The following is an 18414-nucleotide window of genomic DNA, read 5'->3' on the forward strand; positions in this document are numbered from 1 at the left end:
TTGGCAGCGTCGCTTTATGTCAATTTCAGACTATTTTAAACCAATGAGCTTCCACCATCAATTGCTGCCTTAAAATATTTTGTTCGTAATGTGCATGGCGGCATCTAGACCTATGTTACAAAATCCCGAGTAAGAAATTCAAAATAATTCTCTATTTTATTTAGTTTATCATATGAATGACAGATGGCGCCGTAAACACACTTTGAAATTACAGGTTCCTTTTTAATTGACATGTCAAAAAATTAGAGCCAATAACCTAACTTTCGTCTTAATAAATAATAAAGAAGTAAACAAACATCCCCAAAAATCAAAGGGGAGGTTGTAAATCAGTAAATTTGAAAAGTCAACACTGAATACAACGATGTCGGAATTCGATGTGGAGCCGGGGGCCGCGAGGGACAGCGTTCTTGTAGCCTCAGGGTCTATTGATAATTTTGAGCAAATGAGTTCCAGTCTGGAAGAAATCAAAAACGAAAACTCTGTAGGATCTGGCGAGGATCCCAACACACTAACCAGCTCCAACGAGAACCAGGAGGACGGTGTGGATAAGCCAGAGAATGGGGCTACAGTCGAGGAGGATTATGAGGACTCTCTGGACTGGGCGGGCAAAAGGAAACATATATTTGTGTTAAGTAATGCAGGAAAACCCATTTACTCTAGGTATTCAGATTGGCATGTATATTATTTATAGGGACATACATACTATAATTTTTTTATAGACATGGTAATGAAGATAAGCTTGCCTGGCTTTTTGGAGTTATGTTAGGCTTATTTAAATACAGTCATGATAGTATCAAGAGTATCCATGCCGGAGATACAACTTATGTATTCTTGTCTAAAAAGCCTCTGATTCTTGTGGCTGTGTCAAAAACTGGAGAAAGTGTTAGTCAGCTTACAGTACAACTGAAGTAAGTGCTTAAGGGTCTTAAAGATTATTTTATAAAAAAACACTTTCTACTTTAGTTATGTATTCAACCAAATAGTTAGCATATTAACATTAAGAAGACTGACGAAAACTTATGAAGATCGAGCAAATTATGATCTCAGGAGGCTCCTACTCGGGGTGGATCGGCTAATTGACCATTTATTAGACTTTTCAGAGTATGAACCAGCTTTTATGTTGGGGGCCATTCAGTGCCTTCCTTTGGCCGCCTCAGAAAGAGACTCTATTAGTAAAACTATCAAAGATGCTTGTGGGAAGATTAAAGTAAGTTTTTCTCACTCTATTTAAAGTTCTTTGTGGTAACTTATTGGTAACTAATAGTCACATAATAATGCACCCTTATTTTGCCTTTTTCAATATGCTACTGCAAATACTGTTTAATCTCTCTTTTTTTATTTATTTATTTATTATTAATGTTCGGATAGCTGAATACATAATTTAACAATAGAATAGAATATTTATTTCCTTTGTAGGCTATTAAAAAGTAAACAATAATTGCAGAGTAGAAAAGCTACAACTAATTGGTGGTCTTCTGTCTTCTGTTAAACAGGACTTAAAGAGGTCATATTCAATATTTTTAATTCCAACATTTTTTAGTTTTTTCAATAAAATTGAATGGGATACATTATCAAATGCACATGCAAGATCAATAAAAAATACTCAAGGTTATATATTAACTGTTAACACGTTGACTGCCGCAATGCTGAAAACAAATCAGTTCTTCCAGCCAACTTTTCTTTTCTTTCAAAAGATAATTGTAGTGTTCTAGAACACTCATGAATATTTTATTTAAAAAAAAATGTTAATAGAAGCTTTTTGATAATTTTTTTATGAGACTCTTCATATGGTCATGCAGCCTCAACACATTAAACTTAAATCAATGGTCAGGTGCAACAAAGGTTGCGTCTCACTTCCACCTGTCTGAGGCTGTCATTTCGTGAAGCAGAGTCGTACGTAGCATCCGTATTAGGCATCCTTTTTTCTCCAAATGCACAATTTTGGAATAAAACTTTATAAGCTGTGCATCGAAAAAGGATATACTTACAGTATGTTGATTTATTGTGGGCAAGATCGGATAGAGGGCCAATGTTCATAACAAAAAGTAGTACTCACTCATGCAAATGACTTACTTGACAAAGGACATATTATTAACAACAACAAATCCTTTATTAAATCCATAAAACATGTAGTTACAACAATACACATTTTTTATTACCTATGTGAGGTGTGGATTTTGTCAGTAAAAAAATTCTAACTTAATTAAGTATACAATTAAAATATTTATAAAATTGAAAGCATTCAGTCACTTATCCATTCATACATCCATTCATGTCATGATTTATCAAAATATTAAATTTAAATATAAATAAAACGGCAAAACGCGAGTACACAAAAATTAAATAACAAGAAAATATAACATTTATTCACAAATTAACTCATGCACTAATACACAATACTAGATGAGAGTTTCATTTAAATTTTCAGCCATATACTCATGAAGAGAATAAAAGGTCTTTTCTTGCAGATATATTTTTAGATCTTTCTTTATCTGATTTTTCTCTGAAGTTTATTGGGAGTTTATTCCAGACATCTAAAATACTATGTAGCACATTTTTCTTAACAAATGTAAAATTTGGTTTATAATAGTAAAGTAATAAGTCTTGAAATTGTTTTTGAACCTAGTATTATGCGGATGTTGCCCTTTCAGATTCTCAGAAGATTTTATTGTCAAGGATAAACGAAACACATTCATAGATATAAATACAATAAAATGTTAGGATGTTATGATTAATAAAATATGGTTTACAGGATTCCTGATAGGGTAAATTGAATATAGTTCTCAAGCACCTTTTTTGCAAGATAAGAACTCTTTCAGAGTCCCCCGAATTCCCCCAAAGAATTATACCATATCTGACTCTGGACTGTATATAGGCATGATATGCTGAAAGGCAAGCCACTGTACCCACCTCCTGTGTTATTTGTCTCAAAGCGAAGCAATATCTGGACATATTTGCTGCCACCAACTAAACTTTAACCAACTGCCACCAGGCCGTTGTTTAAAGTTTAACATTTGCGTTTTGTTGACATTCAGCAGAAGATTATTTATGCTAAACCAGTCTTCTAGCAATCCAACAGTTTGGTCCACTTGATTTGCACACTCCTGATCTGTATTTTTGCTGCATATAAGACTTGTGTCATCAGCAAACATAACCATATCATCATAGACATTGGTGACATCATTGGTGTAGATTATATACAGCAATGGTCCCAGAACGGACCCCTGAGGCACACCTTTTTTTATTTCTTTGTAACCAGACTTGAACTGTCTACCATCACTCATTCTGTCAACTACACACTGCCTACGGTTTGACAAATAGGACTCTAGAAGTTTGAGGGCAACTCCTCTGATTCCATAGGCTTCTAGTTTTTTAAGCAGTATTGAATGGTCAACACTGTCAAAAGCCTTGGATAGGTCAAGAAAAATTGCCATTGTAGCTTTTCGATCATTCATTGATTTAATAATTTTCTGCAGTGCTTGATATATAGCCCTAACTGTTGATCTGCCTTTTCTAAACCCGTTCTGTAATTCTGTCAGTATTTGATGTTTTTCAAGATAAGTTTCAAGCCTGGTGTATATAATTTTTTCAAAAACCTTGTTTATATTGGGGAGCAGTGATATTGGACGGTAGTTTTTAGGTTCAGAGGGATTGTCTTTTTTGAAAACCGGTTTAACTAGAGCAATTTTGAGAAGTGCTGGATAGGTACCCTGTTGAATTGATAAGTTTATGACATGAGCTAGTGGCCTTGCCAATTGCCCTGAAGTCTGCTTTAAAAATGAAATAGGAATGTCATCATGACCTGTTGATCTCTTATTTTTTAGTTGTTTTATTGTGTTCTCTACTTCAGTTGGATTGGTAGGAGCCAAAAAAATGCTGTTTGGATGTCTCTTTATTTTGCTTAGATCAATATTACTGTTAAAGTTAATGTCAGGACAGATATTTAAGAAGTAGTCATTAACAGTGTCAAGAAAATCAGACTCACTATCAGATTTAGTATTTGAACATTCCAATAATGATTTTTTTTGAGACTTTTTGTTTGTAAATTTTTTAATTAAAGACCATGTAGCCTTCCCTTTATTCTCAGATTCAGCAATATATTTAAAGTTAATAATTGTTTTAGCCTCTCTAAATACTTTTTTTAAGACCGTACAATATTTTTTATAGTAATTTTTGCTAACATGTCCAGAGATCATTTGATGAAATAATTTGTGTTGTAGTGTGTCTTTTTTGATGAGATCTTGATACCTTGTGTTAACCAGAATCTATTCTTTGAGCTTTTTGATTTTATTTTTTTTATTGGAAATATATATTTGGGTGAGCTTAGTATCCAAAATACCTGCCAACTTATTAAAAGCTTTTTCAGCATCCGCCTCCCCCAGCACATCATCCCACACACAGCCAGTCATTTCAGAACATAAAGCCTGTAATTTAGATTTTTAAAATATTCTCCCCATTTTCCATGCACCAACTTCTTTGTTGGTGTTTAGACTTGTATTAATTGAGATCTGTATTGCATGGTGATCAGAAAGGGCTGTTTCCAATACTTTAGCATTGCTAAAATCTAAAAAGTTAATGAAAAAATTATCTATACATGATATTTTATTTAATAGATTTGGTCTTGTTGTATCAAATATTGTTTGATTAAAATTATAAGAGTGTAAAAGATCCAAAAATTTCTGCTTTTCCATCCCACTCTCATTTAGATTTTTTCTGGCGATAAATTGACATTAAAATCACCTGTCATAACTATCCTAAAATTCTTGAAAGCTGAACGTAAATTCTGACACAATTCCTCAAAGACATCAAGAAAAACATTAAAGTCACCAAGACATGACCTATATACACACAGAATCAATAATTTTTGATTTTTATTTAAAATTCCACATACTTCAATTTGTCCTTCAATGCTGTAGTTCTGTATATTAAGCATCTCACTATAATATTTTTTCTTCCCATCTTGGACAAGAATGCAAACACCTCCGTGCTGACTGTGTATTCTCGTATAACAAGTAAGCAGTTGGTACCCATCAATGTGGATGAAATTCTCCTCCCCTGGCCTGAGCCAGTGCTCGCTCAGCCATAAAATTTCATAATTTTTGTTAAGTTTATCTAGGGTGACTTCTAAGTTTTATTTCTTATACACTGGATATTTTGTGTAAATATTTGAACGTCTGGGTTTATTATTCCTGATATAGGTGGTTGTTTGGATCTCGTCTCAGGTGTAAAAAATGGTTCACCACTACACCTTTACCCCATAGCTGCGAGTTCATGATCTTTTTTTTGTCCTCAAGCTCCACTTCAACTTTAAAAGAGCTAAGAAATGTTTGCTTTTTTGTTTTCATTTTCTCACACTTACAAGAAACATTAGCATTTTCTTTCATGTACTTCTCAAGTTGTGCAAAGTCTACATCCACTCCTAGTCCAGATATGAAGATATATCCCTTTTTTGTGGCTACACTTAAGCTAAAAGTACAGTTTTCTCCAAGCACTGGCTCAGGTCTCGCCTGCTTTGGTCTCCTTTGTTTTCTATTTGTGACAAGTTGCCAGTTGTTGTTGCCCTCTTCTACATTACTTGCTGAACTCTCCTTTATTATGTTGTTTGCTCTTTATCTTAACAGATAATTATTATATAACTGTGGTTTTTGCATATGCTCTACTTGCTAGGAACACTCACTTAGTTGGCACCCTTCGATCAAATCGAAAAATGAATCCTAAGCAAATTGTTAACAAAAAGCTCAGGAAAGGAGAAACCGAGGCAGCTGAAAGCACCTAAGGTGTAATTGTCCAAAAGTGAAAGGACAAAAGAGATGTGCTTACCTTATCCACAAAACACACCGAAAACCTGCTGCGATTGTTGACTACAGTAAACATAAAGCCTACATTGATCTTTCGGATCAAATGAAGTCTTACACCACTTCATTACGCAGAGAGGTGAAGTGGTACCGTAAGCTTGCTATTGAGCTTCTTATTGGCAGTGCTTTGGTAAATGCATATATTTTGCATCAAGAAGTAGCGAATGAAAAACTGTCCATCACAAAGTTCAAGCAGGAGATCGTAAACAGTCTCTTAGGTCTTGATATTGAGCAACCCAGGCAAAAAGTTCCTTTGGAAGAGCGTCAACCTTAGAACATAGAAAGCCTTTCAATTTTCTAAGGCGTCAACATTCCTTGGAAGATGTTGGTAACAGACGTCGATGCGTTATTTGTTATCTTTGCTTTTGATTTTATGAAGGACTTATTTTTGAAACTATGAAGATCCACTTTCGAGTCTCAAATTCAAAAACCAAAACTAGGGTCAGACAGTTACAGCCGCGCTCTTTCAGTTCCATATAACTTATATAGGACTGAGACGCCCATCAAGGCTCACACGGCTATAGTACACAATTACCTCAGAGGCAGCACAGATGTCACGCGGCTATTATTGAAAGTAACATGAGACACCACATTTATGTCTCACGGCAGTTAACGTGTTAAAGGTATTTACTATATAATCTGTAAAATGTATTATTGCATCTTCTGTACTCACCCCAGGATGAAAACCATATTGAGAACTTGACAAAACATGTTTGTCCTTTAAGAACTATGCAGTCTAAAGCCGTCGTCCCACCAAAGATACACGACAGCGACGCCACATCTCCGCGATGTCGCCAGCGTGTATCTTTCGTGTCGAACCCATGTTTTAAAATCATTTTGTCCCCACCAACGCTGCGCCGAAGACACATCCAAATGCGTGTCGCCTTCGTGTTGCAGGGACACTGGACGTGTCAGTTGTGAAGCAACATTCAAGCTGTGTGTGTTGGCGTTTTTTTTTCATTTATCGAAGTTTTGTTTTTTAGTTTATTATGGCATAACAAAATGCTGAACTGGATTTTAATGAATGTCTGTGCAGCTCCTTAGCAGCAACAAACATTTTTTTTTAATTTTTCTCAATAAAAGGATGCACCCACCATTTTCTTTTTTTTGCCTTTTTATTTATTTTTTCTATTCCGCAAATACCAATACATTGCAACCACATCCTCGTCTTCACTCGATGACATTTTGAACTAAACTGAACAACTAAACGTAGGAAACACGAAACGCGTATCTTTGGTGGGGCAACTGCATGTCGTTTGAATGTGTCCAGGCGAAATCGTATCGTCTTCGCGTCGCCGTCGCGTATCTTTGGTGGGACGACGGCCTTAATTTTATGCATTTCCCCAAAAATGTGAACACACAACCTGTTATAGCTATTGACCTATAATTTCTAAACTGAAACAATGGTAGCCTGGGAAGGAATTGGAATGGTTTTAGTAAAGGCTTATGATTATTTTTTAATATCTTGGCTGTTGTTTCTGTACCTATTGACGTTTCTATACCTACAAAATTTTTCTTGAGCTTCAATATCATTTATATTTTTATCACCATATTTTTTAAAAGTGTTTTTTCTTTTTTATAAGTAGAATTTTTTGAACTTCCTGATTGTAAATAAAATGTTTGTTATTCATTTTGTACTCTCATATGCTCAATTCTCTTTGTGTGTTACGTCCATATTAGTATTTGTTTGTCTGAATTGCAGTTTTATTTGGGCTAATATGTAATATGATGAGATAGTAATCAATAAATCAACCCTGAGTTATTGCTAATTGTAGACTGCCACATTTTATTTTCTTGTGGACAAAAGAATGGTAAATGCATGATTTAGAGCTACCTTGCCTAGCAAGTAATTCCATTAATAAAACTAACATATGATATTCCAATGAAACAACTTAGGTAATTAGTCACAACAATAAACTTTTGAAAAAAATCCACATAATATTTTCATTTGGTTGAGGCCTAGTGAATGTTTTTTAATATCTGATTATGTTCCTATATCAAATTTTTGTCGTCAACAATCTATACATGGAGGAACCATGATCTTGGCTAGGCAAACAATTGAAACGATTTTTTGTAATATTGATAAGTATGATAATCTTCTGTTAGAGAATGTTTTTGAATTCTCTCTTTTTGTAAGCGTTTTAATTTATATATTCTTTGTGTTTATAGGCCACCTATAGAAGATATTGCTATGTTTCTGGACAAACTTGATTCTCTTTTATCCCAGTTGTCCCTACACTCTAAAGTTATATTGGCTGGTGACTTTAATATCAACTACACTGATGAAACATTGCCACGTACTTCTATTTTAAGTATTTTAAATTCTTACGACTTGAAAATGCACGTTCTTTCTCCCACACGAATAACTTCTTCATCTGCAACTACAATTGACTATTTCTGTACAAATTTTGACGACGTTTTATGCACAGTACACCCATCTGCTATTTCCGACCATGAAGCTATTTTTGCTAAAATGCCATATAATACTATATTATCTTCATCTCATTATATGGGAAGATTCTCATTATATTCAGCAGGAGAAATTTCAATGCTTTTTCTGCTGCTACAGCTTCGGTAAATTGGAATGCACTTGAAACGGCTTCTGACCCACTTACTTTATTTTTTCAAGTTCTGTGTGATAAGATCAATCAGTGCTTTCCTAAAATAAGGCTTAAAACTAAGAAACGAAAACCATGGGTTACAAGAGGCCTTAGAATTTCAGCTAAAAACCTCCGTTTTTTGACTAAATTGTGCAAATATACCACAAATGAAAATATCCTTGTATATCATCAGAAATACCGTAGTCTGTACAGAAAGACAATTAAAGCAGCAAAATCTAATTATTATAGGGATCGCTTAAATATGTCATCAAATAGGCAAAGAGAGTGTTGGTCGATTATTAATAATTTTAGACATTGCCATAGAAAAGTATCTGAACCGGAGTTAAGACCTGACATTTTAAACGACTATTATTGTGATATACCTAATATTTTGCTCAAGGGCATTCGTAGTAACATTGATCCCTTACACTATCTTCAACAAGTGTCGGTTGAGCATTCATTTTTCTTTCCTCCTGTCGATCTTACCGAAGTAAAAAATGAAATCAAACGCCTAAAAAACCATAAATCATCTGGAGCTGATGGGATATCTTCGAGGTTGCTACTCTTTTTGCCTGATTCAACCTTAAATGATTTAGTTTCTGCCATAAAGAATTCTTTACATATTGGCATTTTTCCTTCATGTTTAAAAGAGGCAGTGGTTATCCCTCTTCATAAGGGTGGAGATTTGAATCAGCTTTGTAATTTCCGTCCCATTTCTATTTTGTCTACCCTCTCTAAGATAGTTGAAAAACTTGCAAAAAACAGAATTTTGTCCTTTTTACATCATAATGGCATTTTGTCTACAAATCAGTTTGGATTTCAAGCCGGTACAGGGACTCATGATGCTGTTTTTAGCTTTTTGAAGAGCGTCTATGTGTCCTTGAATTCTGGAGAGTCATCGGCGGCAGTGTTTTGTGATCTATCCAAAGCATTTGACTGTGTGGATCATGGAATACTGTTATCTAAGCTCGATAAATATGCTTTTAGGGGCGTAGCGTTGCGATGGCTTGAGTCCTATCTATCAAATCGTACTCAGAAGGTTACAGTGTCTGGGCGTTTGTCTGCTTCTAGATCCCTAAAATGCGGCGTTCCCCAGGCTTCAGTGTTGGGACCACTGTTATTTTTACTGTATGTGGATGACTTGAGTTCATTGAAACTGCAGGGCAAGGTGGTTCAGTTTGCTGATGATACCACCATACTATGGAGCCATAAAAATTCTGATTATATTAAGACTTGTATCCTTGAAGACCTTCAGATTTTATCAGGGTGGTGTGCTTCCAACAGGTTCGTGTTTAATGTAAGAAAGACGTCTATTATGGGGTTTAAGTGCGATGTTCAGGGTCTGATGTTTGACGAAAATTCCCTCTTGCAGAATAAAGAGTGCTGAAAGTTCCTAGGAATTACCATTGATGGTCGCCTTCGGTTTGAAGATCATATTTTACATTTAGCTGGGAAATTATCTTCTGGATGTTTTGCAGTAAGAATGGCAAAACAAGAGCTGGGAGGGGTGGTTGCACGTTCAGTGTACTTTTCACTTATTGAATCTCTTATTCGGTATGGCTTGCCTTTTTGGGGTTTAACCAATAAGGAGCTACTTAACATTGTCTTTGTTATTCAAAAAAAAGCAGTTAGATACCTGTGTTCTGCTAAGTTAACAGATTCTTGCAAACCCCTCTTCATTTCTGAAAAAATCCTAACTCTTTTTTCACTCTTTATCTTAGAAACAGCTGCTCTTATTCACAAAATTCCCAAACTACCCTCTGACACTGGCCATTTGACTCGTCGTGTAAATGATGTTCCCCTACCTATTCCTACGTCTTCCCTTACCAAAAACTCATTAATTTACATAAGTAAAAAAATTTACAATCATGTTCCTCTATGTGTTAGACATATATCGGATGTTAAGGAATTTAAAAGAGAATTAAAGTCGCTTTTATTGGCTAGGGCATATTATAACCTGGATGACTTTTTTAATGATAGGTTTTAACCTTGGACATGTTGGAAAGTTTTTTTTTTCCTTTTTTCTTCTCTAGTTTTGTCAACAAGTTTACCTTTATTTAGTAATTGATTGTTTTATTTAGTTATCTTTAATTCAAGTATGTTCAAAAAGTTTTGTCTTCTTGTGTTTAAATTTGTTCATTGTTTTGTCAATTTTTGAAATTGTATTTTTGTTTTGTTTATTTAGCTTGTAGGATGCTTGTACACAAGATTATTCTTACGTAATATAGCACATTTTCTTTCTTTCATTGGTTATTTTAAATAAAGTATGCAAGTCATTCACAAACTCTATAGCACTTAATTAAAAATTTAATTAAATAATTAATAAATTACTATTATTGTCAAATATGTCATAACAATCAAGACAAAAGGATTATATTACACAATATTTGTTTTAGACAAAAACACAACTCCGAAGTGTCATAATTTTTTCTAATACTACTTATATTAAACTGTATAAAATTAATATTTAAATTTGAATCATTAAAAAAACTTAACTTAAGATTATCCAAAGTGCTACAAATCGATTGCATTAACAACTTGATTATCATCCATAATAGAATTCAGATCCATGGTTAAATTTAAATTAGCAATAACAATTCATTAATTCTATTAATTATCAAGTTTATCAATGTCTATTTCATTCTTTATTCTCAAGTAGTAAAGTCGAAATTATACCCATTTGTAATGACGTCATTTTTGTTTATCTTTGTTTAGCATATTCCAAACAGCGGCGACAACAAACTTTTGAAAAAAATTGGTGTCTGATTATTCATGTTTTATATACTAGGTTATGTGAAATATCCGTCACTGTCAATCAAAAATATTGGTTTGTTAACTTGTTCTTGAAAGTTAATTCGAAAAGTGTTAGATAATGCCTAAAAAAAGATATAATAGGTATAATGAACAATCGCAGCTGATGATTTTAAATATATTGGCTTTTTTTCAACTGGAAAAGGAACAAGTCCGAAACGGAATTGCACTTCAAATTGAGAATGTGATACAGCGAGCCGCAGATGCAACAAAATTGAGCACAGCAACGATCGCAAATATAAAGAAGAATGGGATAAAATCAGATCAGGATTACGCGCAGCCCGTATATCTTCCAAGCAAAAGACAGCAAAAACCAAAATTACAACATATTTGAAACATAGAATTCGGGACACAATTTATTGTACGCCAGAAAAGAATATGTAATATTGGCAACAATAAGAGAAAAGTTCAGGAAAGAAATTGAATATTTTGAGTTTTCTATTGACTCCTTAAGAAGATGGATCAATAGTATAGGCTTCAAGTGGAAAAAAATCAAATAACAGAAAATATTTGATGGACTTGCCAAATATTGTTCATAAAAGAATCAATTTTTTAAGGGAGTATATCAAAAATAGAAATGTAGGTCCAGAAGGTTTTAGCTGGCAAGATGACACCAAGCACACGGATTCAAGGAAAAACAGTGAAGGTAAAAATGATCTGGTTATTCGAAAACTGGTTTAAAACTCAGCTGGTTCCAAATCTTCCCCCAAAGTCATTTATAATCATGGACAATGCAAGTTACCATTCTGGTTTATTAGAAGAAATCCCGAGAAAATCTTGGACAAAGCAGAGACTGACCGAATGGTTTAAGAAAAAGAATATTGGCTTTCCAGAAAAAGCCATGAAAGATAAAATATGGAGTATTGCACGCAGAAACTGCCCTAGTGAAAAAAAGTACTTCCTTGATAAATATATTAAACCTTTAGGACACAAAATTTTGCGACTGCCACCATATCATTGCCAGTTTAATGCAATTGAAATGGTCTGGTCGGAATGTAAACGAAAACATGATCAATATATTTCCAATTTTAAGGGGTCACCTTCAGAAGTTCTGACTACATGGGAAAGGGTAATAAACGAAATTTCTATAGATCATTGCCAAAAATATGTTTTTCATACAGAAAAGGTGATTGAAAAGGCTTGGGAGGCAATACAAGTGTGTGATGCCTATGACATTCTGTCACTTGTGATTACGGCTGACGAAGACGACGATGACGAAGACAATATCTCTGATTTCAGTTCTGACTCTGACAATACTGACGAGATTGATTAAGCTTTTTTTGTTCTAGCAAATTTTATTTTATGATCGTCGTTTAAGTATTCAATCATATCGTTGTAAGTTTTATTTTTTGGAATGGTATTTTCATTTTTATGTGTTAACATATTCCTTCAAGCAGCATTTTTTTTCAGGAACAAGTAAATTAAATTGTCAGTATTTAAATTTTTCCCAGTGAGTTAAAATAATTTTATACCATTATTCACAATTTTTGTAAGCTCGGTTTTATTACGTCTATACTGCTCGTGTCGAATTCTACTTTTCAAATATGTTGTAGATTTGGTTTTTGCGGTCTTTTGGTTGTATATGAGCAGCGTAATCCTGATCTGATTTTATCCCATTCTTCTTTATATTTGCGATCGTTGTTGTGCTCAATTTTGTTGCATCTGCGGCTCGCTCTATCACATTCTCAATTTGAAGTGCAATTCCGTTTCGGACTTATTATTTATGATTAATTATAATAATATTTGTTAATTGTTAAGTTTGTTAATAATACAATAAATACTACAAGATTTTTTAATTTTTTTTGGGAATGAAGGCGATGGTAAAGTTTCTAACCTAATATTGATTGGCAAAAATATCTACGCCATACGTTTTTTCTCACCTGGATGACGTAACTACAAATGGGTATAATTTCGACTTTATCACGAAAATATTTTCCTTTTTTATCCAAACATATTTGTATCCTCTATCTTTAAGACCTTTTGCACTTTTAAATACTGCCCGCAACCTTTTGATAAATTGTTTGTTTTCATTTCTCTGAAAATCATTCTTTTTCCTCCATTTAACAATAACTGGGCAATTAGCCCTTTTTGGATTTAACAGTCTTACAACGACGTCACCCGTTTTTAAACCTGTAATAACCAAGGAAGAATTTTTTCAATGTATAGCAATGACAATATTGGCTTTTCGTTCCACTTCATTTTGCTCTGATACTATTTCTTTTATTTTAATAACTTTTCATTACTCGGTTGTTCTGCTTTAATTCGGCGTTTTCAAATGTTTAATTTTTTCTTTTGCTTTTCGTGTTGTTGGGCGTAAAACTTTACATCTCTTACTAGGTCTCGAATTTCCAGTTTTCTAGTCCTTTATAGATTGAATTAAATTATTAGGTCATCATAAGACTTCTTCAGAAATAAATGTTAAGTTTTGGGTATGAAAACAAACAGGCATCAACTCTTTATGACAAATGGAAAACTATTGACTTACAACATTGTTTATTGTTACATACCTACATATACAACAGTATTTGCATTGACTGTATTGTTTAAGCTTAATATTATCTAGGTGGATATCATTTATGTCTAAAACAAAACTTCTTTTTTAGAACTTAGTTTTTGCAATACTGCTTGGAAACAACCGCCTAATAACGTTAGTCCAAATGAAAAAATACCACTTGCATCCCGCAGATCTTCACTTAATCTTTAACTTGGTGGCGGCCACAGAAAGTCTCAAAAACTACGAAAATTGGACTCCGTTGTGCCTGCCACGGTTTGATAACAGTGGATTTCTTTACGCCCATGTGTCGTACTTAGCGGAAGATTGTCAGGCCTGTTTGATCTTACTAACGGTCGAAAAAGACATGTTTTATCCATTAAACAACGCCAAACAGAAGATAGTGGAAAAGCTGCGGGTCACCAACTGTTTGGAGCATATCAACACCTCTCTGTTAAAAATGGAGGAGAGTGCCATAGCCACAGGCTTTCCAGAGCTGAGACATTATTTATATAAATGCAAATCGACGGCTCAGTTTTACCAGCCGGCGATTTGTCCTCCGTATACAAAGGACAAAGTAAAATTGATGGAGTTGTACAAGAGGGCCCATCAGAAAATGCACTCGAGCACAAGACCTTTGAAATTGAGCTTCGAAAGGTCTTTAGAGGAGGCAGTTTTTTCTTGGGACACCAAAGGATTTGAATTGTATGCAGTCTTTGAGCCTCTAACTGAGACGGCCAGTGCAATAAATTGTGTGAGCAAACTGTTAAATTGGATTAAGAAAAAGGAGGACCGATTGTTTCATTTAAATGCTTACACTTTTTAATTTTTGTTGAGTAATTATTAAGGTTGTTAAGTATTAGATCTTATATTATAGGTTAACCAATAAATTTTTAAGAAGGTGTTTTAGTTTATATTGTTTGCGAGGTACAATGAAACACTTATTAAGTTCTATACTTTTAATGTGATAAAGTAAATTAGTGAAAATTAGAAGAAGTTATAAAAAGTTAATTTGATACGACCTAAGCCATTTTTTAGTGCATAGTTAGATGTCACACCAACACGAAGTTAGCTACGATTATTAAAAGACCCAATTTTTAAGCTGATTTTATACAGTATTTTTATTTTAAAACGAACCACCCTTAATAACTTCTTAAAAAAAAGTTCTGTCAATCACCTCCAGCAAACCTCACTTTGGTAGGTCAAATGGTTACCTCGTAGTGTCACACATTATTTTAAACGGCAAAAAGAGAGTAGTTTAATGGACACTTTCCAGGGATGTGGATTGGCAGGCGTGGTGCAATTGAATGGCCCGCGCCGTCGTCAGACTTAACACCACTAGATTTTTTCTTTTGGGGTATTTAAAAAGCAAAGTTTATAAAACCTCACCTGAAAATATCAATGATTTAAAGGATCGAATTACTCGCAATGTAGAGATTAGCGGGCAAACACTTGCCAATGTTCGTCAGGTATTTTAAAACAGACTTTATTATTGTCTCGCGAATAACGGAGCCCATTTTGAGCACTTAATAAAATAAATTCTATGAACTGATTAAATTGTTTATTTTTTTATAACCTTACTGTTTATAAGTCTATAAACTGAAAAGTTTTAGACATCGTTGGGATCTGATGTATCACAGTATAGGCCAGCCATTTGTTATTGTCCCCAGAGATTCATTATTCCCAGACATTTTTGGTCATTATTCGCTGGTACGTCAACCATTTAATTTTTTTTTGGCACTGTTGAATACACATTTTAATGCTTCTTACAATGATGTGTACAAGATGGGGGTTACCATTTGACATATCAAAGTGAGATTAGCTGGAGGTGAGGAAGTGATTGACAGAACTTTCTCAAATATAAAATTAAATGTCCTCTTGTATATCTAAATTGACATTTTAATTTTTTTTAATGTTATTAAGGATGAACGTTTTTAAATGAAAGCACTGTATAATAAGTCGGATTGCTACATGTTAACACCCTCCTTTAATCTTGCAATTATCATCATCAAACAACATTTATTACGTCTAAAACATTTAAACTTTACAGTTAGAATAGCTTTAGTTAACATCTGTAATTTGATCTGCAGTACTATTGTACTTTGAAATTAAATTCCTTTGAAGTGAATCTTTTAAAAATGATGTGTTACGTTTATCTATTACGTCGATCTATACGTTTTGTACGTTTCAAACGTGCTGGTCATGGACTGATTATCTTCAAAAATTTGAATTATAGATATTAATATTCGAAATTTCACCAATCAAAATAAAATAAAAATACATTTTGAAGTACAGCTAGAAAGAGATATATATTCAGCCTCTGCACTTGATAACGAAACTGTATTTTGTTTTTTGATTATTCAATAAATGATTTTTTTATAAACAGTTATGTAAAATCCAGATACACTTTTTCTATCTACCATATAATCTGCATCGGCAAATGCTGAGATAATATAATCATTATTTTTGCATTTGATACTTCAAACCTGTGTTAATTTAAAATATCTTAGCACTTGCTTTAAAAATACCCAATGCCCTTTTTTAAATTGACTAAAGTAGGCTTAGAACCTTGACAGACCTTTCAATGTTCTAAGAAAGTAGGTAATACTAAAACTTACACATGAGAACCAATCAATTCCCTATATAGTAGATAACTAGATAATTAGCTTTGTTACTGTAATTTGAATTAAAATCAATTATAGGTTGTATTCGAATAGGTAATTTTCTACATTCAAGCATCTAGACCATCTTACTTAAAAAATTTCTCTTTTTAAAAACTCTTTTTAGTGAATAAAAAGATATGACTCTTTTCTTATGATATTCAAACCTAAAAATTTCAAATAATAGTTCTTGTTATATGGATGAGTTCATTTTTACAGTCATTTATTGGCTTCTAAAAACCTATTCAACACTAAACCATCAACGTGAAGTACTAAAAACTTGCTCAAACCCCATAACAATCAAGTTTACATTCAATTTTTCATACCAACAATTAGGAGCTTCTCGGAGTCCATATAAAACTTTTTTTAACTTACACACAATTTTGAAGTTGTTATTCTCTACCCCCTTTGGTATTTTCATGGAGAGACTCTTTCACAATTCATAATTTCAAAAAAAAAACCAATTGTGACACAAATAAAGTCCTCAATATTTGAAGAGAAGAGTATTCTGCTTGTCATCGTCCCATGTTTATAGCCTCTTACAATTATTCGAGCTTTATTTACCCTTTAAACTAATAATATCTTTCTCCTTGAAAATCCACCCTAAAGAATCAATAATAGTTTGATTTGGTTGGATATGGCACAATTTCCCAAGTTCTATTCTTCACCAAGGCATCCACTTCGCTCTGTATTGCTTTAATTCAAACCATACCTACTCTTCAAGTTTCTTTAAGAGAAAAGTCCTTCTTGAACGTTTTCTTTGTTCAGGTGCAGTGACATCTATCTAACTCTATTTCGTCATAATTTTCATCACTATTTTCATCATTCAAATTTTCATGATTATCATCTTCCTCCTCATGAATATAGTTAATATTCTGATTTTTTGTCAAATTATCTTTCATATTTCTTATATATATTCGACAACTCATCAAAGACTATATTTCTTGCAGATCAAATCTTTTTATTCATAGGGATCCAGAATCGATAAACATTGACAATATAAACTACTAGATACATTGATACATTCTGGCTTCTTGCATCTGTCGGTTTCCCACTGAAATATGAACATATGAAGTGCACCCAAAAACTTTATTTAATTTTAACTAGGTTGGGCTTGTGACTATACCAAAGTTCAGGTGGTGTCATATTATTTATGAGCGTAGTTTACGTGTTTGTAAAGTATGTTGCAGATGACAGTTTCTATCCAAAATTCCCTTCTCATATCTGCTTCAAAGAACAAACAATATGTATGTTCTTTGAAGCTAGCAAAGGGGGATTGTATCTCTCTAGGATAACATAAGTTTTTAAATTTCCCTCCATTATCACATCGAATTCTCTCAGGAAAAAGAATAATCTGAAACTTTAATAAAGCCAAATATTCTTTAAATTTAACAAGTGCTTAACTTTTAGTATTCATGGAGGGCGGCAAATGTGGTCTTTATACCAAAACCGGGCAAGAAAGACTACCGTCAACCAAAGTCCTTTAGGGCAATAAGCCTGACTTCATTTCTACTAAAGACTATAGAAAGGCTTAAAGACAGGTATATACAGAGGAGATTCTAACAAAATCGCCACTACATAGGAATCAGCATGCCTACATTAAAGGGAAGTCGACGGAAACGGCACTTCACTCTGTAGTGAGCAGAGCTGAAAGCCATAGAGAACAAGGAAATAGCACTTGCTCTTTTCTTTGACGTGGAAGGAGCATTTGATAAGGCAAAAACAGACACTATCTGCCAAGCCCTCCTGACCAGGGGCACTCCGGCTCATCTTATCAGGTGGGTCAAAACGGCGCAGGAAGACCGGAAGATCAGTGCTGCACTGGGAGACTGTCGTGTCGAGGCCAGGGTGAAAGGCGGCTGCCGCAGTCTGGATTGAGAGGGAGGCCATGGCGGCGTATAAGAGGATGAGAATTGAGAGATAGCGGAGGGTGGCGCAATGTTTACTTAGGACAAGGCCATATGACGATTGTTCTCAGGATGTGTAAGAACATACTA

At 33.9% G+C, this 18414-nt stretch overlaps 1 protein-coding gene across 1 annotated transcript; it reads left to right on the plus strand.

Annotated features, from left to right (window-relative positions):
* Positions 1-271: 271 nt before the first annotated feature.
* On the plus strand, positions 272-14659 carry LOC126750546 (vacuolar fusion protein MON1 homolog A). Its single transcript, XM_050460187.1, has 4 exons — positions 272-660; positions 720-908; positions 964-1207; positions 13870-14659. The coding sequence occupies exons 1-4, from the start codon at positions 362-364 to the stop codon at positions 14581-14583; spliced, it is 1446 nt and encodes a 481-aa protein (XP_050316144.1). The 5' UTR covers positions 272-361; the 3' UTR covers positions 14584-14659.
* Positions 14660-18414: the final 3755 nt, after the last annotated feature.

Source organism: Anthonomus grandis, chromosome 2 (assembly GCF_022605725.1).
Source record: "Anthonomus grandis grandis chromosome 2, icAntGran1.3, whole genome shotgun sequence".
NCBI classification, from domain to species: domain Eukaryota; kingdom Metazoa; phylum Arthropoda; class Insecta; order Coleoptera; family Curculionidae; genus Anthonomus; species Anthonomus grandis.